The sequence below is a fragment of the Prunus persica genome, chromosome G2 (genome assembly GCF_000346465.2).
Source record: "Prunus persica cultivar Lovell chromosome G2, Prunus_persica_NCBIv2, whole genome shotgun sequence".
NCBI lineage: Eukaryota > Viridiplantae > Streptophyta > Magnoliopsida > Rosales > Rosaceae > Prunus > Prunus persica.
In genome coordinates this window covers 4,872,672-4,896,364 of record NC_034010.1, presented here as the reverse complement: position 1 = coordinate 4,896,364, position 23,693 = coordinate 4,872,672, and the positions used below count along the sequence as shown (strand labels likewise).

Genomic DNA, 23,693 nt, shown 5'->3' with positions numbered 1-23,693 from the left:
CTCTGAGTACACAGTAATATGTTAATTTATATGCACCCCTACCCTCAAAATTGTTTTTCTCAAGGGCATAAAACCAAAAGTAAAATCTGAATATATCAACATGTGGACAAGGCATTGGTGAGACTCCCAAATACCAATTATGAAGAAATTAGTCCTTACATACATCTGCATTTCGTCCAAAAAAAAAGGTCCTTACATCTGCATCTTTCACAAAAATCGAAGGGATGTTCTTCGCCTTGATCCCCCTAGTTTGATACCCCTCACAATTTAAGGACGCATCCACATTTATGTCCAATTAAATGGCAGAAATTAAACACATGCCTCTCACATGGAGGTGTGTTTTTGCCTACTTGTGGCATCTACCTTATTTATGGCTTCACCTCTTCCCATTCCAGTCTTTCTTTTTTGGTATGACTTTCCAATTCAGTCGAGACTCGAATTTAGGAATTAGGGGTCCTCAAAATGTTTTATTCATGGGTTGAGATTTTGTTCAATTTCTCATTCTGGCATGTAAGGTTTAGGGTTTACATTTCTAATTTTGATATATAATTGCATTTCATTGAACAACTTGTTAATCCCTTTATATCTAGGTCTACAACTACTATTTTGTCTCCCTTATTTTATGCACTTTAATAAGCATGTCAAACTCTGGCACCAGCCAAACATCAAGGTGTTCATTTCGCAGTAGGCAAATGAGGGTGGGAAGGGGAACCTCAAAGACACAAAGGAGTCGTGGAAGGTGCTTCTGGAAATACAATACATCATATGTAATTAAGACTGACCCAAAAAAAATACTGATTTTGTGTTGTTTCGGAATGTAGAAATGTGATATTTCTTATTCTAGAGCCAAGTTTGGATTTGGTATACACAAGGAACATCTTCTTGTGCTGGATTTATATGGGATGATGGAATCAGCATTCGTAACTTGATGCATAATAAACCATCTATAGGAAGTCAATCAGACATGGAGAATGAACCTGCTAGAGGGATTAAAGGACTTAGTGGTCTTCATCTATATATATAAAGCAAAAGGCAGAGAATAGTGAAACATTCAAAATACTATAAAATATCCTTAGTTAATGTAAACATTAAGAATTGAAATTATTAATTAAATGAGGATAATATGGTAAATTCACCCTTTTTCACATTAAATAAAATTAAAATTAAAAGAAAAATCAGATAATGAATCGTATTTTTATGGAACACAACTACTCATTATCTTTTTTAATTCTAAAATAAATTTAAAGATGAAGTACAAAACCCTTTAAAAAACCAGTGATTTGGTGGTGTCAATTTGCTAAATGGAATTAGGAATATGTTGCTAGGTCATTTGTGGATTTCTACCTATGATATGTGTTATGCTAATTATGAAATTCGTAGTCTAAAATATCGATAATATCGACGAAATATCGAGGATATTATCGTCTTTCCAAGTCAAAGATATTTTGGAACGTATGCGTACACATTGTATAAATATTGATAATATCGATGATAATATCGGAAAATATTGATGTCGATAATTTCTCTCACACTTCAGCAAGATTTGGCTAAAATATCTCTATAATATCGATAATATTGATAATATTGAGATGATGAAGACAATGAAAATTTGAAGTGTTAATTACGCTAACACTCCCTGAGGTTTCTTGTGTTTTCACAAAACCCCCTCAAGTCTGAAAAATTACACGAACACCTCCTGAAGTTTCAATTTGTTTGCACAAAACCCCTTTTCATTGAATGTTTGTCCAAAAATTGATGACTTCATTGATAAAAAATAAAAATAAAAATAAAAAACTTATGCAAATGATAAAATTAACCTCAATGAAGTATATGCAATCTAATCTCAAAGGCCAACTTTGTCATTTGAAGATTTTTAAATTATTTTTTTTTTGGTATAAAATCATAAATATTTGGATATAAAAATCATTGAAAATGAGTTTTGTGAAAACAATTTAAAACATCAGCGGGTGTTCTTGTAATTTCTAAAACCTTAAGGAGTTTTGTGAAAATCCAAAAACCTCATGAGGTGTTAGTGTAAATAACTCAAATTTGAACCTTATAGGAACTCTATGTGATACTAAGTTACTCATGTATCTAACCATGCAATGTATAAAGTGTAAAATATTGTAGTAAATCATTATAAATAATGATTATGGTGTGTTTAATCTTCTTTCATTAATTGCGACATATTTTCTACACTCGCAGTGTTTGTCGCTATATAATCAACTTAAATCAGTTAAACCCATCATGCAATGCATTTCCTTCCAATTTTTTTTTGTCATAAAGTAATAGATAATTGACTAAATAAACATCCTCCAAAGTTTTTAAAAAAATTCCAAGTTTTTCTTACAATTTCCGTAGATTTTATTCAATTTTTAGGAATATTGATAATATCCCAATAATTCAAGTGAAAATTTTCATGTTTTTGGATTACTGATATTTCCAAAACCATCGATATTTTAGACCTTTATGATCGTGATTGTGAATTCAGTTAAAAAGTGGAGTATAAGGGATGTATGAAATTATGAAATTCCGTTTGTTTATATATATATAAGTGATTGGGCAAGGGGGGTTTACACAAATATTGGTGCTTGGGGTTTCAAACCTCTGTCCACATGAATAGATGTGGAAGAGCTCAACCAAACTGAGTTATACACAAATGCCAATACACAAATCATTCTTGATATACAAAATAAATGAGAAGAAAGCATGACAAAATCTATAAGGCCCCGTTTGGCTCACGGAACGGATTTGAGGGGAAATTACTTTCCATGTCATTTCCCAAGGAATGGAAAATGGAGATTCCTTTCCCATATTTGGTAATCCTGGGAAAGTAATCAAGAAATACCACTTTATTTCATTTTACATGTTTGGTTTGTGTGGCAATGAAAAACAAAGTTTGTTTAATTTTTCAACTATATCCATATGAAATCAAACAAAAAATAAATGCATTTAATGCTATATTATAATTCTAAATTGTTAATGGGGATAATATGGTCATGAAAAATGTGTATTTAATGTTGACTCATTTTTCTAAACTTTTTCATGATGAGGAAAACGAAACCCAAGGGAGGAGGAGGGCTTCACTTTCCTCCCTACTTTTCCATGTGGAAGGCAGCGATTTCACATGCATGGACTTACCAAAGATGGAAAAGTAATTGATTTCCCATCCCCAAACTTTTTTTCCCATAAACCAAACATTCTTTCCCATGAATAAAACGGGCCTAAGAAGCTTAGTGTCATTTCACAATAAAAGCAGCATTTCAAGGTTTGTTCTTGTCAGAGCAAAAGCAGAATAAGCATTTGAGTTGTCTAGCCAACTTTCATTTCACAAAATGTTGCTTAATAAAACAACTTTCATTCACTTTTTGGAATTTATCTTCTTTTTTAGTGAGCTTTGTAAAGAAGGCCTTATCTTTTGGTTTCCATGGTGGCTTCCCATATCAATTTGCCATTGATCTTGAGAGTGGAGGTCTACTCCTCCTCTTAAAATCGTTTGTACGAAAAAAATTTCCAAGTAAGAGACAAGTCCCATAATACTCATTCCTATCCTACCTAGTATATTATTTATGGTTAATTACATTTTGGCCATTGGGGTTTAGCTCAAAATCAAATTTGGTCACCATGATTTTAATTTTTTCAATTTAGTCACCGTATTTACAGTAGTTAACAAATTCAGTCCTATGCCTCAATTGCGTCAGTTTATTTAATTTTAAACATATTTAATATTAAGTTAAAAATAATTATTTTCAATGAAATTTAATATTTCAAAAAAATCAAAAGCCTACTCATGTTCCCTTTGTTCTGCCCTCAGCCTCCCTTCCCCACCTACCCAACAGTGCCTAGCCCCACCATCCTTTCTCTCTGCTCCCATCAAGTAGATCAAAACTAGAATTTCGAATATTGGTAAGTTACAAAGAGATCTAAAAATGTGTTGGGTTCTTGGGTAAGTGCCTCTCACATGATTGTAGACAAAACTAGTTTAATGTTGTTAGTCGTGTTTTGAACAATGTGATGCCCTTGGTCGCTAACAGGCTATACTTTGCACCTAGCGGTTACTTGTTGGTGAAGGAAGTGAGATGAAAGAGATCTGGGCCTTGAAATGGGCTCAAATTGTTCTAGTAGAAAGAGGTGGTAAAGCGTGATAATTGTTATAAAAAATTATAGTTTTCCTCTTTCCGTAAAGCCAAATACAAAATCCTTTATATTATAAATAACATATAAACAAATTGGAAAGCTTTTAAGGTACAATGAAACTGAAGAAAAGTAAATTGATAGGTAAGTAAAAGCAAAAAAAATTATAAGTAAGAAAGTGAGTTTGGTAAGGTGAAGCACGTCAAAGACTCTGTCCTAAAGACTTTATAGCCTCCCTACGTGCAGTTACTGGCGATCTACAAGACTCCAAGATAGATACGACCCCTTCTACACAAACTCAAGATATGCTATGAGCACGTTCATAGAGGGATATAGGTATCCAAGTCACAGAACCATGCTCGAAATAATAGTATAAGTAGAAAAAATATAAAAAGTAGAAGATGAGAGAATCAGATTGTGGTGGTGATTGTGGTATGTGATATTCTGATGGTATATTGTCTTTTTTCAAATGTGAAGGAAGAGTGGCCTTTTATAGGCATCCAATAACATGTAACCTTTACCACATTAAACTAGAAAATTAAGACATTCAATATAGAAATAAAACCTGAAAATTAAATATTTATAACCCCTACAATAAATAAAATAAAACATCCCAAATAATTAAATAAATCAAAACGGTTAAATTTTAAAAACCTTTTTCAAATTCCAACAATAACGTAGTGAATGAATTGCGCTCCTGTGATCTTAACCTCTAACCAAAGCCACTGTGCTCTGAAGAGGGGAATCTGGCTTTAGATAGGTTCTTTTCTATGCCTCAATGAAGAGGACTTCAATATTTCACTTGATATGGAATAAAAGTAAGATGGATGGTGATTTTAGACTGTCATCAGACAAAGAGTTCAATAACAAATCTTGAATGAAAAGTGTCCAATTGACACAGTATAATTGGACTGAAATGAACTTAAATAAAAGTAAAGCAAGGTCTGATAAAGCCAGGGAAAGCCTTATTGGGCTGAAACAAATCTTATCGGATATAACTGCACTTAAGACCGTGCAGGAAGTGTCCGATGGGGATTTGTTAGAGATATCTGCAGTTAGAGCTTGTCCGAAACATAGATAGGAGTTTGATTTAAATGAGCTAGAAATCAAGGCCAACTATCAAATCATACCAAGCGATGCTGACAGAGTGTATAGGTTACAAACAATAGCAATGTAATTCCAATCAGGAGTTCTCAACTGGGAATTAGACAGTGCATGTGTTTGGGAAAAGAATAGAATTTCAATCAGGAGTTGTCAACTGGGAATTCAGAGACTAAGAAGGATTTGATTCAAATCTTGGCTTTGGTTTGCTGTGAGACTCTTTGTAAGTGTTTGAGTCTGGGTTACTTCGAGGTTGTTGAGAGTAAGCGTATTTTGAAGGTTGTTCAAAATAGGTTTATTGATTCCCTGTTGAATCCTTAACACTGAGCTTTCTTCCTCTATTTATAGGCTTCAAAGTCTTTAGTAAAATGGATGACTGATTGATGGGTGCTGCTACTACAAACCATAAAGAATCCACAAGATAATACATGCATGACTTCCAAGTTGATCAGTGAGGAGCAATGTGGTAGCAAAAGCACCTTTCATCTAGTTTGAATATTGTAATTGATATGAAAATGCCCTGTAATTGGCCAACTTCAATATTTTACAATTCTATATACACCAAAGACTGAATATTCTCCACCCAATATGATTTCTTTATTGTTACTTGGAGTAAATTATTTTGTGACACCTGTAAAAGCATAACAGTTTGAATTGTTTTCGACCCGAAGCTCAAATTGCACCTTTTTAACTGTTAAATAATTAAATCAGTTAAGGATAGCCTAGGCATTGATGATTTCACCTTGATTTGTAATTTACAAAACCATTTGGACTGGTTATAAATACATTAATTGGTTTTTTACTCTAACTCCGGACACTTTCTGTCCGGAGTGGAACTGTAGCATCGCACACAATTTTGTCTTCAGTAACTTATTGTACCTTCAGGTACAAATCTGTCTGAAGTGATGTACTATAGTATTAGGTGCTGTATCATCGAACACTTTTGTCTGAAGCACCGGTTGACCATACGATGGTCAATGTTCGTGATTAGCTTCTGTCCGAATGGCCTAGGCCACAGAAGCATCGATTGGGCCCTTTTAGACGTTGAAATGGCTCTTGGTGGTTGGGCCTTAGTTAACTAACCACGAAATTGGCCCATTAATTGTAGAAATTAAACTATGTTAATTTTGGTTGGAACAAATGTAAACAAACCCACCACTGTTAATTGATTCAAAGATCTCATAACTTTGAATCTACCACCTCTTTCGTCAGCTCCTACAGCAAACAAACGATCAGTATCTACACTTGCTTCTAATCCCTTGTTCAAACCCCAATTGCAGTATTTAACTAAATATATGTTTGTTCCTATTTCGGGATGGTGAGAAATCACCCAACCCGGGCTACACTCTGTTGCAGCTGGAATGTCTAGAGATTTTGAAAGTGGGCAGCCAAGTATTGAAATGTTAAGTTGCGGCCGGGCCTTTGTGACCGGTGCCCAAGAATATGCAACCGAAGTAATTCGAGATATGCAAGAAAGCGATCAGATGGAGCCCAAGGCTAGTGCGGCTGAATTTCGTGTGGCTAAGATTTAGCGGCTGAAGAATGCAGTCAGATTGAAGGAGCTTCGCGGCCAAGTGTGGAACTCCAAAGTTGGGCAAAAACTCAAGGTCGAGTTTGCTGAAACCACGGGCGGGACTAGTGGAAATCACGGTTGGATTGAAGGAACTTAGCGGCTGATATTGGGGGCACGGATTGAAGAATCTTCGCTGGCGAGATTTGGAGTCCGAGGATTCTTGCGGCCGGAGCTTGGGGGTTTCGTGAAAGCTGGGAGCCCGATTTTGAAGGGGCTTGGCGGTCAAGATGTAGCGGTTAGGAGCCTGAGGATTTTAGTGGCGGCCGGATTTGCTGGGGTTCTTTGCGGCTGGAATTGCTAGGATTTTTGGAAGATCTTAGTCAGGTTTCGAATGATAGTTGCGATCAAAGTTTTTGGTTTGATAGAATAGTTGCGGCCGAGATTTATTTTATGCTAGAGTTGTTGTGGCTGAAGGGTTCTAGATTTGAGGGAGTTTTTATAGCTGCCCATTATATATATATATTAATGAATGAATACAAAGATTGGATGAGGTTCCTCGGCGAACCAATTTTAGAGCTCCAGGAATTTAAAGGTCATGAAGGGCATCCTTATATTATTCCAAAGGCTCGGAGGTCCAAGTCCAAGCCACTTATTCGAGCACAGGATTTCAGGAAGGATTATGGGCATGTGACGAAGGCCTCACAAGGAAAGAAATCAAGGAGTTTAATAACAACTTTGACTGTTCCAAAGCAAGGAAGAATCAAGCATATCAAAATATTTCAATCAATGCAATCCCACGGATTTAGGGGGGCCTCGGAAAGAAATAAGTTTTAAAAGAGTTGACCTTTGGCCATTCAATGGCCAGCCCATGGGCTGATGAATGCCCTATGTAAACCTCACCAAACGAAGGAAAGAGACACACAACATCAGACAGACAAACCTATATTTCGTCTAGCACTTTTCTTTTCCTAGACTTAGGATTTTATTTTTCACGCATCTAGTGTAGCGAGTTCTTCCTTTTTCTAGTGTAAGTTTAAATTCTTGTTCAATTTATATTTTCATGTCATTTAAATTCAAGTTTATTTCCATTGCTTTGCTTTTCATTGTTATCGCACTTCAATTAAGTTTAATTTCAAGTTTAATTTATTTTATTGTTCTTATCGCTTTTATTTCGTTCTTGCTTTACTTATCGCTTTGATTTATTTTGTCGCACATTAATTCTTGTCTTTACGTTTAAACGCACATTTAGTTTAATTGCATTATTTTTACTTAAAACCCTAAAAATAACAAAAACATCCGTATGAAGCCTAACTATCCTCGAGCCCAAGAAAGTGAAAGAACCTAGGCTAAGAGAAGGTTCCTTGCTTGGCCGATCAATCGTTTGATCATAAGTTAGAAGCGCAACACATCTATCTACTCACATTCCATTGAAGCCCGCACTCAAAAGAAGAAAGACCAAAAGTTCCTTCCGTCAGCCCCCTTGGCCGAAAAGAAGGAAACAGTTCCATCAGGCCCAAGCGAAGCCACTAGAAAAACATATATCCCCTATATTTGGAAGTGAATAATAAATAATAATAATAATATATGTGGTATGAAAAGTGGTTATGGAATAGGAGACTCCTATCTGATGTTAAACATGGGTTGGAGGCCAAAGGGGTTAGGTGGTGGTGGGCGCATGGAGAAGGGATGGTGGGTAAGGGGGGTTGATGACAGAAAGGGGGATAGGGTAGGAATGTTGTTGTTGAAACCTTCAATTTTAGGGAAATAGCTCAAAATGCCACCCTTTTTATAATTTTAACTTAAAATACCACACCTCCCCAATTTTTTTGCAACTATCATCTATAAATATATATTTATTGTCCACTTATTGCACACAGATCATTTTTTTGAAATTTAGTTCTCTCTCTCTCTCTCTCTCGCTCTCTCTCTCTCTCTCTCTCTCTCCCTCTCCCCATCTAGCTAACTACGCCTCTTCTCACGAAGAAGAAGATCAAGAACAACCTACAAAACCCACAACTTTGCCCTCAAAACCCAAGTCTTCCTCTTACTTTCTATTTTCTTCTCTATCCAAATCCAAACCCCAACTTCGTCTCTCTTCGAATCCCTTCTGCAACCTAAACACATAACCATCTTTTTTGAATATGACAGCATGTCTTGGCATTAGGTGGCCATTGTTTGAGCATTTTGGTCCAATTTTGGGGGGTTATGAAGTCTGGGTTTACATGCCCTCTTCAAGAACAGCTTCTCCAAAAAATGAATTGTTGAAAATATGTAAGTTTTGATGTTAAATTGAATTTGATTACTGAAATTCAAATTTTGATTGATTTCGTCTATATTTGGTGTAGAAAGTGAAGTATTGGGATTGATTTTGTTTGTCATAAACAACAAATGTGTTTGTTCTTTGTCGATTGATTCTTGCATTTGGTATTGGGATTTTCTATGAACTTATAATTATATCATAGTGAGGTAGCATTGTTGATTTGCTATTGCTATTGCAATCGTATTGGGACCAAAATGCTCAAACAATGGCCACCTAATGCCAAGACATACTGTCATATTCAGAAAAGATGGTTTTGTTTGGGTTTGTTTAGGTTGCAGAAGGGATTGAAGAGAGACGAAGTTGGGGTTTGAATTTGGGTAGAGAAGAAAACAGAGAAGAAGAGGAAGAACTGGGTTTTGAGGGCAAAGCTGTGGGTTTTGTAGGTTATTCTTGATCTTCTTCTTCGTGAGAAGAGGCGTAGTTAGATAGATGGAGAGGGAGAGAGAGACACAAAGACACACAGAGAGAGACAGAGAGAGAACTAAATTTCAAAAAAAGTGATATGTGTGCAATAAGTGAACAATAAATATATATATATATTTATAGGTGATAGTTGCAAAAAAATTGAAAAGGGGTGGTATTTTCAGTTACAATTATAAAAATGGTGGCATTTTGATGTATTTTCCTAATTTTTATATTGATGTTAATGTTAATTATTATTTACTTAATATTAAATATTTTTGAATTAACAAACTGACGGAATTTGTTAACTAGCAAATAAGGTGACGAATCGGAACAATTGAAATCACAGTGACCAAATTTGATTTTGAGTAGAATTCCAATGACCAAAAATATAATTAACCCTATCATTTAATAGGTGACAAACTAACAAAGTTTACAAGAAAAGTCCATCACAACTTCCTCTTAGCCATCATGGTTGCTTATTTAGAGCGAGCAATAATTCTATTTTTCTTAAGTTTAACAAAATTTTCACTTTGAACTCTCTACAAATTGAATGAAAAATATCAATTGAGGAATCAAAATTGTTGAGGGGCCACAATCGCCAAATTCGAGCATAACATGAAATGGGAAGAGATGAAATGCGAGTAGAAAGAAATATCGCTCCAAAGGAGAGGCACATGCTTACTCTGATCAAAGTTATTTAACGGAAATTTAGGCGTATTCTTAAATGGCAATGGGTATCAAGCTATGGATCAAATGACAACAATTAAAATCACAGGAATGAAAATAGAAATCGGACAAACTACAAGGACCAAAAAGTTACATTTTTCCATTAAAAAAATAAAAATTGAAATTCAATACTCCAAACCTCCAAAGCAGCGTCTTCTTGGCGCCAAGGATTCTCTCCTTACAAAAAAGAACGGTCAAGGGGTCGCGCGGGCGCGGGAACACAAGGCACAAGGCAGATCAACTATTATGTCTCATCCCATCGAAACCTTAGGGTTTCGTCCTCCTCAGTTCTCCGAGGTGCCCTCATTCAATCTCTCTTCCATCCTATTTACCACTTTGCTAATATTATATCCTTCGCAATTTGTTGGGTTGCCGAGAAATTTGAAGAAATTAGTGAACTAGTTCTTTTTATTGTTTTCTAGATTAGTAGGTAGCGTGGGAAAGGGGAAATTCAAAGTCGATTAGTTGATTTAGGGTTGCTTGCTTGTGTGGAGCGATTAGGGATTTCGAATGCTATGTAATAGAAAATCTGATATTTATAAACTGATTCGTTTCTCTTCCTTGGGTTTTCCACTAATCAAATTACTTGGGTAAAGTTTGATGCTTTATTGTAGAACGAATGAGATAAGTTTTTGGCTTAATCGATACAAAATTTGTTGTACAAGGTCAGAACCCAGAATGTGCATAACTTTTACTTCATTATTTATGCTATTTGATGTATGAGTGGTCTTATAGTGTTTTCTCGTGTTTGTGGTTTATGAGGTGAAAAGGGTATCCGCTTTGTATGTTGTTTAAGCTGTTGTGAGTGTAGATTTTGTACTTAAAGCCTAACTTTGGATGTTTTTTCTTTCGTTATGTACATGAAGATGTTAGTAGAAGTATATTACAATTGAAGACTAAAAACGGAGATTCGTTTGATCGCCTTTGTGTGTGGTTTCGTTTACTAGTTAGTCCATGCCACTAAGACTTGCCCTTGCTCTATATTTGAAAAGGGACATGTTGGCCTGAGGTGGCAATGTCTCGTGAAGTTTCTTTTATATACAAAATGTTAAATGACAAATTCTAAATAGCATAACAGAAATGTTAAATGTTATTATTTTATAATCATAATATTAATGAGTTATATATTCTTCCCCGGTTACTATGTTAGTCAATGGTGATGTTTAATTTTCTGCTAATTACAGGATTTAGCTTGGCTTCCTGGTTGGCTTCAGCAGCATCAGAAAGAACAATGGGAGGAGTGCATGAACGAGCTTAATAGTACAAACTTAGAGCTAGGCTCCAAGGTTGGAACTAGACCTATCCCAACCACATTATAACTTTTGACTGGTTCTTCTAAAGACAAGAGGAATGGATTTAATGGGTCAAATTATTTACTCATGTGTCTTCTTTATTGCATTGGGTAGGATTTGAAATTTTTTCAAGGAAACACTAATGAAGGGAAAGATGCTACTACATTGTCGCGTGAGGAAGGCAGATGCAACCGTTATCATTTATTCTTATCTGGGGAAGACAATTCTGCAGCTGGTTTTGCTTCATCTCCTGGAAATGTAAGCTCTTAAGGATGCTTGCCAAAACATGATTTTAAGTTTCTCATGTTCAATATATATAAGTATTTTGATTTAAAACTTGCACATTAATTTATTGTTGTTGATGCTGTTGCTGAATCTTCCATCTTAATCGACACAAGATGAAACACTGATAAATGAATCAAGCTCTGCTTCCAATAATTGTGAATGAAATTGCCTAATACAAGGCGAAATGACAATTAGTGGTCTCTGTATCGGAGTTTCATCCATATGCAATCAATGTAGGTAAGCAATATCAGAAACAAAATAAACATTAGGACACTAATATTTTGCGTGGTTAGATGTTTTAACCTACATCCACATTTGAGTGACACAAGAATTAACGTTGAAGGGTGTTAAATGTAGACATTTTTACTTTACAGTATCTATCCAGATTCACTTCAGTTTAAGCGTACTTAAATATAAAAAGAGAGAGAGCATAATATAGAATAAAAAAAGCCTAACTTTATTTAATTTTGATTATCTATTCTCAATTGAATGTTCAAAACTATGATTGTATGACAATCTAAAATGAAACCCACAATGACAAGGAAATAATAAAAGCTATAAAGGCTACTAAAAACAATAGAAAATAAATAAACTTGCCTAATTATTATTTTTGTGTCCATGCCTAAAATCAGTACGTAGGCCTCCATGATTCCTATCATAACACACTAATACATACACATATATCTATTTTCTTGTATAGGTGCTTCATTTCCATCTTCATCTTTCTTCAAATGGATCTTCACAATGTAGCCCAACTCAACCTTTGGATACTTCTCTAGAACATCTTGAATTCAATAAAGTTGTGCCTGCACAACTAAATGACACCTCAGTGGGTTCCAAAGTGAAGAACTGTTCGGAAATCCACCTGAATGTTGGTGGGATAAATTCTCTACCTCTAAAGTCCATTCAAAAACCAGTAGAAGATATTGTTCCACAAGGTCCCTCCAATACAAAGATATCAGCAAGCCATTTTGGGGAAAAACTTAATGCCAAGTATCTCAAAGCAGCTGACATCACTGATGCAGTTGAACTCTCCATTGCAGCATCTGAAGCATTGGTTATACATGAAACTGTGATGAGTGGGCTGGCTTTAGAAGTATTGCCAACTGCATTGGTACTGGAAATTGCCCTTCGGGTAAAGAAAGCACGGTTGGAGTGGCTAGAAGATTCCTTAGATAGCCCAGCTGAGGAAACTGACAAGAGTGATTCTCTTTCAGACTTGGATGATTTCACGATGGCTGATGTGTATGCAGATGTAGGACTATCTCTGAGTATTCCTTCTGATGAGTGTGCTCTTGATTCAGCTATTTCTCAAGTCAAGGAGACTCCTGTCTCTGAAAATCAGTACGAGTGTGTAAATCTATCTGATTCTTTGGACCTCAAGGCTCAACATGTCAAGTTTGATGAAATCTCTGTGCAAAGAGAACTAGTAGAGAATCTGGTTACGGATATCAGATCAAGAGAGGATTTGCGTCCAGCATCTGTCAATTGTGAGAAAGAAGAGTTTTGTGACCAGCCTGTTCTGGGTTCGAATGTCTGCAGTGTGGCCAGATATGATCCTTCAGCTCTGAAAACTTCAGATGGAATCATTGTGAAACAGGTAAAAGTCATATTTATCTCCTCTGCTCACCTTTATTTATTATATCAAACTGGAAATATATAGAAAAATATCTTTATCCCCTCAGTTAGTTTAGGCTATGGCTTCAATTTTTTCATCTACTATGGTAAAGATATACTACGGCCTAGACGTAGGAATTTTTATCTCATTCCAATTGGGACTTATTCTGAATTTAATTGTGCAAGTTTGGCTTCCAGACAGTTGCCGCTATGGTGGATATAGCTTCAAATCAGCCTCAAAACAAAGTAAACTTTCGTCCAGATGCTTGGAATTCAAGGAATGCTAGTAAGTGAACTTTTCCTTTTCCATGCGCCTCCTTCTCGCCTATGATTAGGCATACTTGTGTTTTCATAATTTCTTATTTATTTATTTATTCTTATTTTTATTTTGTTTTCTATGTCATGTAGAGGGAGAAGATCAGATAACTTATTTAGGTTCAGACAAATTCAGGAGCCGATGGTTAGGTGGTTGGACAGGCCAAGTATGTGCTCTACTTTTTCATTTATCTATTTGAGTTTCAATCTTCCCATCTACCCTTACCCAAATATTAAGTTTCAATCTGTGCCTTTCTGTTCCTCTTCAAATATCCCTTTGGAAAGGAAATTTCTGCTTCTCCACAGTTGAAACAAAATTGTAGAAGTATCCTGAAGTGTTTTGCTGGTGAGACAAGCTTTCTCTCAGAATCTGCAGATATTGCTCCAGACGTGAACTCTTTCGTGCAAGTGCATGAAATTGAGTCATATAGAACATCAGAGTCGACCATAGCCTGTGCTGGTTTACATGACGAAGTTAATAAGGAGATATTTGTTTCTCAAGATTTGGTGAAGTCGTGTAGCCTATCTTTAGTTGATCCTCTTTGTTCCGTTGTGCCATGCAGTATTTCTTCAGAAAATACCAGTCGTACAATAGTTCAGAATCAGACGGATAAGGAAAATGATACTGAAGAATGCTTTAGACCCACACCAAAACATGGGGTGGATAATTCACATAAATCCTCAAATCTAATTATTGAACTCCACCATGAGGATGTGCAAGCTATGCCCACAATTAGCGGGGAATGTTCTCCAGTCAAAGTTCGAAGGCAGTTGATTTCACTCAGGACATATAGTACGCTTCTCCCAAACAATGTTTCCATTTTGGATTGGAGAAGCCATTATCAAAATCAGTCACTTGAACTAGAATGTGATCAGAGGCTGGTTCCCCTAAATAAGAATGTGGGAAGCATTAGATCTTTTGATAAAAGGAGTTGTAAAGAGCCCCTTCCTTGTCATCCTGTATCCTGGGATACTGCTGGTAGAGGTAATGAGGAAAAGGGTGAAACTACCCTAAATAGGAATCCAGTTGCAACAACGAAAAATCAGAAGAGGAATTATCATGAGACTGCAGGGTATGGGTTTCCAGTGCAGGCCTTGAAAAAGAGGATGCAGCCTGTTATTTTTAATCATAGGGCACATCTCGGTCTTCAGGCTCCCAAACCTTTTATGAACAGTTCCACTTGGGAGAAACAAACCAAATTTTCTTTGGTACCAGAAAATGTTGCTAAGCTTCAACAAAACAAAGAACTGCAAAATATACAATTTGAATGCAAGAATTCCCATGACAGAGATGTTTCATTGAAAAAGAGGGTTCGTTTCTCTGAAGCAGAGATTCCAGTGCAGCAGAACAAGAACCTCCAAAAGCTAGATTCTTCAACGAAAAATTGTAAGCCCTGGCTATTGATTCTTTATCATTCCTTCCAAATTGATGAACCTTACAAATTGTTATAATTTATTATGTTGCTTTAACTTCAAATTTAGGCTCAACTGGTCGAGCAGGTAAAAGGTGGAAGAATTCTACGTTACAAAGTCATGAGAAAAGTTATCTTACAAATTGTCACCGTAAGTTTGGGAAGAGATTACTATTTCAAGGCATAGAATTCCTTCTTACAGGATTTTCTAGTCAGAAGGAAAAGGACATTGAACAAAAAATATGGAAACATGGTGGTATTGTTCTTTCTGATATTCCTTCTCCAAATTCAAGGGGAGAGAGAAGCTCAAGATATAATGGCTATCAGCTTCCTATTATTCTATGTTCAAAAAAGGTCAGCTTCCTATTATTCTTCCTTCTATTTCTTATTAATCTGAACTTTAAACTTAGTTATGATGTATCTGAATATGACCCTAATCAAGATGGGTGACTAACGAGTTAATTGGAATTTTTTGTTTAATATCTTCTCCTCTTTCTTTTCTGGTTTTTTGTGGTGCTTCAATGTTGTCAATATTTATACATTTAATATATTTCGTGCAATTATTTGATCGTCACTGGTGTTTTATAAGTACCGATAATTGCTTCTGCTGTCTAAGCTCTGCTTTCATCAGCCATCCTACGTCATATTTTTTCGTTTCTTCTACTTACATATTATTGCTAATTATTCTCATTTATGTGTATGCCACAACCATTTATCTTTATTTTATAGAGATTCTTAATCAGTGATTGGTTCACTTCATATATTTTATTGTAGTCTGCTTTTCAGTTTCTACTGCATAAAAAATTGTAGGTGACAAACAGATGGCATATAGGTGTCAAGTTTCTGATATAGCTTTCTTCGGTTGTTTTTAGCAAATATAGATGAAAAAAAATTTCGTAGGTTGATGGGTTAATAGTTTTTACGAAACATTTCATGTTACGTTGTTTTATATGTTGTATCAACTACATATATATTAATACAACAATGTATTTTGTAGTGCTTTGGAACTTGCTCACCTATTTTATGTCATATGCTATAACAGTAATAATTATCCTTTATAATTTGTATGATCCCTCAAAAGGTGGGAAAGCATGAGGGATATTACCAAAGCATTGCAAGTTTGAATTTTTCAATTTGTGCAATCTAATGGTGTATAATTCTGTTGTTTGCAAATATTTTACTTTTACTTATCACATGTTATATTTTTCGATGAGGGTGTGCCTTGGTGCATTGCAATGCTAAGGGTTTGCTCTGCATGATTTATGGTTGTGGGTTTGAGTTGTGGTAACAGTGCACTGGGCTGCCCTTTTTATGTGTATTGTTTTGTGATAATCATAACAAGGTTTTATAAATGGTGGGACTGTAGTTTATTAGTGTTACTTCTTTATCCATTGCAGCTACAGACCACCAAGTTTTTGTATGGATGTGCAGTGAACGCCTTCATATTAAAAGTTGATTGGCTTACTAATTCAATTGCATCGAGTTGTATCGTACCACCTGAGAAGTAAGTGCTGCATTTTCCTTAAATTTTTACCTTTGATTTAGTGGCGCTGGGGATAGGTTACTGTTTAGGTTCTTATACACACGTCACTGATTTTTGTTCTACTTATTCCTAGTATAATGCAATAAGACACACAGGGATCCTTGTACTTTTAGGATATAACAATAGATTTCGTAGGCTAGTTTTTTCATACTCATGAACTTTATTTGGGGGGCTTAAACTTTTTGTGGTCATGTGTTGGTTACTTTTCAATGGTTCCTGATTCTAAATCAATATCTTTGTTAGATACATGATTCTACTGAATCGAGTTGATGCGGAGCATATTATGATCAGGAAGCCATTTCATCACAACCGTAATTATGTCTTTGAGAGAGTAGGAATCATGCTTTATGGGAAGCACAGTTTCTACAGCAAATTGGCAAAAATAATTAAGGTAGGGGTCCCTGCCTGTTGTTCAACCTTAATACACCCTGGAAACTTGAAAGTTGAACATACCATCTTATTTCATCTTGGCTTATTTAGTTTGTTTTAGGAGCAACTTCTCTTGGGGCTGTTGCCATCTGCTCCCGCTAGCTCATGAATACACATCTCTTGCTGTCAAAATAATAATATATAATGTTGTCGCTCTTGGCAGAAACTAAATTCATTGTCATACCATCAATTATGGTCATGGCACACATCTTATTCTGTGGTCTTACTGAATGTTTAATTTTTCTAAGTCACTAACTTATGCAGAATGGAGAAATAATAGTCCAGTGCAGCATATGTGTTGCCAATGACCCTTTGTTCTTGTGCCATTTAGTCTTCACCTTGTTGAAAGAGGTCCCAAGTTCAAATCTCATGGAATGAAAGTTTCTTTTGTTGTTGAGTTAAAAAATAATAAAATAAAATCAAGTGGGTTTGTATGTGTTGTGGGAAACAATTACGTGCAATAAAGGACTTCTGTTATCTTATCTCTTGCTAACTGACCTCAAATTCGCCCTCTAACAAACAAGAAATGGAATGTCGTCTGATTCATTCTGTTTTTATTTCTGTATCCTGCAGCATGGAGGCGGGCGGGTCTTTAAAACCCTCCAGTGGTTAATCCACAGTTTGGACAAAGAGAAGGTTTCTTTAGGAGCCATTGTTACTGAGGATGAAATTAGGACATCACGTCACTTGAGGCAATGCGCCTCCGAGCAAAAGATACCAGTGATGGTCAGTAATTCTTAATTTCTTTTAGAAGTGTTTTGGATTACTGTTTATGGCTTATACAAAAGCTCAAAGAGCGCAGAACATTTCGAAAAATCAACTGTGACTAATCTCTTGCTTTCACAATAATATGCTCACATGCTCTTTTCCTATAATATTGAACTTCAACCCTTTCTGATTTGAGTAAGCATCTGTTGCAGCCAGCTAGCTGGATCGTAAAAAGCTTGCATTCAGGAAAGCTCCTTCCATTTCCTGATAAAGGTACTTCCTCTCTTCCTGCAATTAAGATTCCATAAAAATAAGTGAAGATGTATACAATTATCGTTTCTTTAGCAGCATAGGTAGTGGATTTGTTGTATGCGTATGTAATATTGTAGGATACAAAATAATGTAGTTTTGTAATTTATAATTCCTATTTCAAATTTTTAAGAGCTTGGTTGTGTCAAGTATAAATTATGCTACATCCATATAAGTTTCCTTGTAGTCGTCAAACATGTAAGAACGAAAATGTTATATTTTTTAGATTACACCCATGCCTTTTGAACTTTAATCTGTCTTACTTGGGTGCTTAAGAAAAATGCCTTCTAAAGTTGTTTTAAAAAATCACCCTCGTTGCCAATGGGTCTAGCTCGGTAGAAAAAGACATTGACTTGACTTGCAAATCAAAGGTTTCAAGTTCAAAGCCCCATGACATTTTGGTTGTGTGTGAGAAACCTCCCCTCCCTCTTGTTTAAACTATTGCTTGTACTCGACCCAAAAAAAAAAAAAAAAAAACCCTTGTTTTTCTTAAAAACATTTTTAGTTCGAAGAAGAAAACTTCAGGAAAAGTAATCAATTAACATGACCACCATAACTGTACTCAATGACTATAATAACTATATTATGAGATCACCATAACTATAATAACTATATTATGCTACATCCATATAAGTTTCCTTGTAGTTATTTATGTAATAACTATAAATATAAAATAGGAAAATAGTATCTTTATATTAATTGATTCACAAATAATTAAACTTAAAGCAGAGCCATATATTTATGCATATCTTAGAGGCTACCACAGTCATAGCGGGTATGGCCATGTGAGTCACTGAAAAGGACGGCCAAGAGGATAATGCATATGAATTTAACAAACTGCGATGAAGCATCAAGCATTTTCCCAATCAGGTACATCTGCAGAGACAGTCTCAGAACTCGCATCTTACGTTCTTTCAGGTATTCATCAAATGCTTCCTCCACCTGCATTTTAGTTCCTCTTGCGTTTCGATGGATTTGAGTCGTTCGAGCCAAGCACCGGGCAAGTACAATTGCATCTTCCAGACAAGCTGAACCTCCTTGTGCAAGAAATGGACCCATTGCATGCATGGCATCTCCTGCTAGGGTCACCGTCCCTTCGCGAAACCGTCTTCGTAATATGTCCCATGGTGCATGGTATCTCAAGTACTCTGTGAGATGCAAAGAATCCAGCTCGCAATTCTTTGCCATCTCTATGATGCCTGTAGGGAAGCCCTCCACTGAGTCCACTGCCAAGTTCCGGATCAGTTTCTGGCTCTTGGAGGCCATTGAATCTGTTCATAATTAAAGAGGAAGAAGAGGATAGAGGGAAAGACAAATTAATCAAAATTTTCCTATGTTAAAAGTTCACGTAATAATATAAACAAACAGATTATGATGCTCCTAATTTTATTTTTTCCTGTTGACCTTATCGCAAAAGGACTTTGTTTTTCAGACTACATTAGTGAACCATTTTCTTTTTGTTAACTAGGAAATATTCTAAATTACTGTAATGGACGCGAAATGAGGAATTGAACTCGGATATAGTTAATCTTTGCAAAATAATGTGGTTAGTGTGGCCTAAAATATGATCCCTTTAGTATTATTTTAGGTATAAGTTACGGTATAACATTGAACAGAATAATATATAATATTTAGACCTTGACAAAATTACCTTGACAAGTATATTTTCGAGTGATGAACCAATAAACTAGGTTTTTGGTCATTGGCAGCTGTCCCACCTGAGTATCATTTTTTTTGGTTAATCTGAACTGAGAGCCGAGTTCATGCCCATTTGGATAACTCGTGAAGCCTCTTATCACACTGATGGTGAAAATTTTCTCAGCCTTCACCCCCATCATATTTGATATGGCAGAGTTCACTCCGTCGCATCCAATCACAATCTGCCACCAGATATTTGAGGACATAATTTTTCTTGCATTGTTGCAAAGCATAGTTAGTAAAATATGGGATAGGTGTATTATTTGGAATTTCGAAGGAAAAAAAATACGTTGAAAAATTCGGCCATTATTTAGTATTTTAATATCATTTATTAAACTTTTTAAATGTATATAATCTTTTAATTAAAAATATGTAAAAAATACGTGAATCTTACTGATATTATTTATAAATTTATAAAAAAAGAACGTAAAAAATACGTACGTAGTATAATATGAGTATTGTACCTTGGCGTTCAAAAGTCTTCCACCTTGAAGTTGAAGAACAGGAGAAGAAGTTATGGGATCCAACTTAATAGAAAGCACTTCACACCCCAAATGAAGAGTGTTACGTGGCAAACTATTTGCCAAAATATCAACGAGATCAGTCCTTCTCAAACATCTCAATTCTTCTTTCCTGTAAAAGATTGAGTTCATAATTTGTGTAACCATTTTTTTGGGGAAAACCATTGTCATGCTCAATTTATTTTTTGTTCAAATTGGATGACAATTCATCATATATAAGGTCACCAATACTTATTTAACAACACTTTTACGTTCTCTTGCATGAAATTTGAACTCATAATCTACTTTGACAAAATGAAAACTAAATGCCATTAGATCAAATGATTATCAATTTTGGGAAGAGTAGTTAGTCTCTGTTAAATGGTAGATGGAGCTCTTTGTAGACTTCCAATAGAATCTTCCGGATTTTAAAGGTATCTCTCCCACAATGGGAGGCTCTATTCTATATACACATGCAGTCTATATTTGGGAATCTAAATTTTTCTATATTGTAATTTGGTTGAAATACTTTTTTGTTTTGTAAACTTATTATGTGTTAGTTTTCTTATGAACATTTCAACAATTGGACAAGATTCCCTTCCTACCTTTGCCCCCAAAAAAAAAAAAAAACAAAAAAACAAAATCTTAAGAACTTACCCAACAGGCATTTCTTTAAGCTCGTCATTATTGAGTGAGTGAAATTGTCCCCTGAAAATAAAAAAATAAATATTAAATCATATAGAATAGTTTATCTGTTATAAAAGTATAAGTATGTCATTATTAAATTATTAACGTTGTGGATTGTACACAAAAATGAGAAAGGCAAACTGTAAAATAAAAAATAAAAATAAAAAAACTACATTACTAGGGTGGGGAAGAGAGAGGGGGAGAGATTTACGAGAGTATAGGAATAGCAGTTTCTCTAAGGTGAGAGGCAACACCAAGTTGATCAAGTGCACGCCAGCCGTTTGGATGCACGATGATAGCTGCCCCTGTAGCTCGCAATGTGTTTGATCTTTCCAGGACAACGCTTCTAATGCCCTTTCTGCCAAACAAGTTAATTATAAACATCGAAATCATCTAATCCTTCACTTTATAAAATAAAAATAACATCTAGTTTCTCCACCTCCCTCATCACTCATGCTAGTTGCAAGGGCTTAAAACTCAATCATCATTTGCAAGCAAAGTAACTTCCGGCTAAATTTGTATTATCTCAACCGAGCATCTTTTGTACCATTTCTCTAATAAAGTAAAATTCATTTGTAATAAAATATACATCAAAACGGTCTAGTATATACACGAATAATATTCTTTTGAGAATTGAAAAAAAAAAATCTTTTATCGTAATTAGTTTTTGAGAATTGAAAACGATCTAATATATAAACCCTTATCATTAACCCAGAAATTAGTTTTGATGATGAAACCAACGAAGTGTTCGGAAAAAAAGAAGAAGAATAAGGTGGTGTAAGAGTAAACCTGTGAAGAGCAAGGGCAGTGGCAAGGCCGCATATCCCACCACCCACGATTACAATATTTTCTTTCGTATCACCAATCTCCATATCTTGCCTTCTATCTTCTATATATCTTCTGTTTTTCTTTTTTTTTGATTTAATCCTTTGGCTTTCTTTAGCAGCCCATGATTCATGTATGAATTTTTCTTGTGTTTGTCAGTTATACATGTACATCAATGATTCACCACCTATATTCGTATCTGTACAAATAGACTGGTAGAAAAATAGTTGAGCATTCATAATGGCTACCTCAGGCTCCTAGCTAGGGCTGCGGTCTTGAGTATTCATTTAATAATTCGCAGCAGAAAAACCAAGAACTAGCCAGCATTCTTTGTATGTGGTTCATACAATTCGGCTAAGTTTATGAGCCACAAAAGTTGTATGTTTGAGTTTTGCATACAATCTTTCTTTCTTTATCTTAGGATGTGATTCACGGCACGGCACACCCTTTTGTATAAAGCAACTTCCAAAATGAGTCACGGTATGTGTGCCACCTTATTATAGCTCCTTGAGGACTATTGACAGAAAACCACTCGAAATTAGTTTAACATGTATTTTGCTTCTTTAAGTAAAAGATCATCTGTTCAACTGCATTCCTCATGCGACAAAATGCTAGCCACGCATTCTTTTGCATCAATTTCTATTGACACATGTTAAGAGAGTATTTTTGTTCAATACTTTAACTTAATGTGTAGCCTCGTCATCCTTCTCAAAATTTGACACATGTCAATAGATGTAACTATAGTTAACTTTTTGATTTTTGATTATATTATTATAAGAGAGAAAAATTACAATGACTTTTAATAAAATTTAAAACTAAAAACTAATTATTAAAGAAAACAAAACAAAACCGTAAACAGCCACCATAGCACCCCTCCCAGCCAACCAATGATTTTTTTCTCTCTGCAAAAAGGGATATGAAATAATAATTGTATAGATAGAGTATATTAAAATAGGGTAAACTGCCGAAATGCCCCCTGAATTTGTACATAATTATCAATTTACATCCTGACCTTTTTTTTTAGCGAATTAAGAACTCAAATTAAATTTTATTATCAATTCTCCCCTTACCGTCTAAATCAACAACATGTCATCCAATAATCCGTCAAATCATTAAAAAAAAAAATTTGAAAAAATTAAAGAAAAAAAAAATACCATGGAATCCTCCCCCCATGCGGTCTTCTTCTCCACCCCATTCCCATGACCACCAATCCTTCACTCCAGATTAATCCCCCCACCTCCCTTCCTTCAGTTTTTTCCCCCCAGACCATTCACCTGTTCCCATCCAAACCCGATTCCCCCATGACTACCACCCCTCAACAAACGGAGAACCCACAAACCCACCCCCATCGCCCCATCACAGACCCACTCCCCATGAACCCATAACCCCCCAACCACCCGTTTTCTGAAAACCACGAATTTGACCATAACCGCAAGCCACGAATTTGATAAAAACAACAAAAAACTTCAATTGTATCTTTTAAACTTAAGGTTGGCTTATAAAGTCCCCACGGGCTAGCCAATTTTGAGTGGGCGAGTGTGCCAACCCAACATCAAACAACCATTGTTCTCTTCCACTCGATACCCATCCCCGCCAGCCGCCACAACCACCCATTTTCTTCTCCATCATTCCCCTGTGACCACCACGCAAGCCACCCTCCCTTTTCTCCATCTCTTCCTCTCTCTCTCTCTCTCTCCCCTCTCTCTTTCTCCCTTTCCCATTCGAGCTCCCCCCTCTCCTTTGTAATCTGTATCTTTAATTAGAACAAAAGGGAAAAAGATGAAGTGGGTGGGCCCCTCTGTTTATTAAAATAAATTATATATATATCATTGCAACATTTAAAATGACCAATTTGCCCTTATATTTAAGGGCAA

General features: G+C 35.6%; 2 protein-coding genes across 3 annotated transcripts; one reads left to right on the top strand and one right to left on the bottom strand.

Moving 5' to 3' along the window:
* LOC18785286 lies at positions 10,225-19,114 on the top strand. Of its 2 annotated transcripts, XM_020558597.1 has the most exons (13): positions 10,225-10,496; positions 11,384-11,485; positions 11,606-11,749; positions 12,477-13,376; positions 13,580-13,679; positions 13,802-13,875; positions 13,994-15,095; positions 15,191-15,474; positions 16,518-16,624; positions 16,907-17,054; positions 17,666-17,818; positions 18,013-18,073; positions 19,028-19,114. In XM_020558597.1, the coding sequence occupies exons 1-13, from the start codon at positions 10,227-10,229 to the stop codon at positions 19,060-19,062; spliced, it is 3,480 nt and encodes a 1,159-aa protein (XP_020414186.1). In that variant the 5' UTR covers positions 10,225-10,226; the 3' UTR covers positions 19,063-19,114. The 2 variants fall into 2 exon arrangements, with proteins under 2 accessions (XP_020414186.1, XP_020414187.1); XM_020558598.1 differs by lacking the exon at positions 19,028-19,114 and having other exon boundaries at positions 13,592-13,679; positions 18,013-18,243.
* Positions 18,600-22,182, bottom strand: LOC109947717 (FAD-dependent urate hydroxylase-like). Its single transcript, XM_020558599.1, has 6 exons — positions 21,784-22,182; positions 21,206-21,352; positions 20,965-21,015; positions 20,272-20,440; positions 19,761-19,989; positions 18,600-19,380 (listed from the first exon to the last, which is right to left on the bottom strand). The coding sequence occupies exons 1-6, from the start codon at positions 21,864-21,866 to the stop codon at positions 18,860-18,862; spliced, it is 1,200 nt and encodes a 399-aa protein (XP_020414188.1). The 5' UTR covers positions 21,867-22,182; the 3' UTR covers positions 18,600-18,859.

Excerpts from the sequence above, each read along its gene's own strand:
- LOC18785286 (XM_020558597.1), top strand. The coding sequence starts at position 10,227 with ATGACAACAATTAAAATCACAGGAATGAAAATAGAAATCGGACAAACT. Across the intron at positions 10,497-11,383 it reads GTCCTCCTCAGTTCTCCGAG|GATTTAGCTTGGCTTCCTGG; the intron begins GTGCCCTCATTC and ends TGCTAATTACAG. Across the intron at positions 13,876-13,993 it reads TAGGTGGTTGGACAGGCCAA|GAAATTTCTGCTTCTCCACA; the intron begins GTATGTGCTCTA and ends CCCTTTGGAAAG.
- LOC109947717 (XM_020558599.1), bottom strand. The coding sequence starts at position 21,866 with ATGGAGATTGGTGATACGAAAGAAAATATTGTAATCGTGGGTGGTGGG. Across the intron at positions 20,441-20,964 it reads CTTAAAGAAATGCCTGTTGG|GAAAGAAGAATTGAGATGTT; the intron begins GTAAGTTCTTAA and ends AATCTTTTACAG. Across the intron at positions 19,990-20,271 it reads GAAGACTTTTGAACGCCAAG|ATTGTGATTGGATGCGACGG; the intron begins GTACAATACTCA and ends ATCTGGTGGCAG.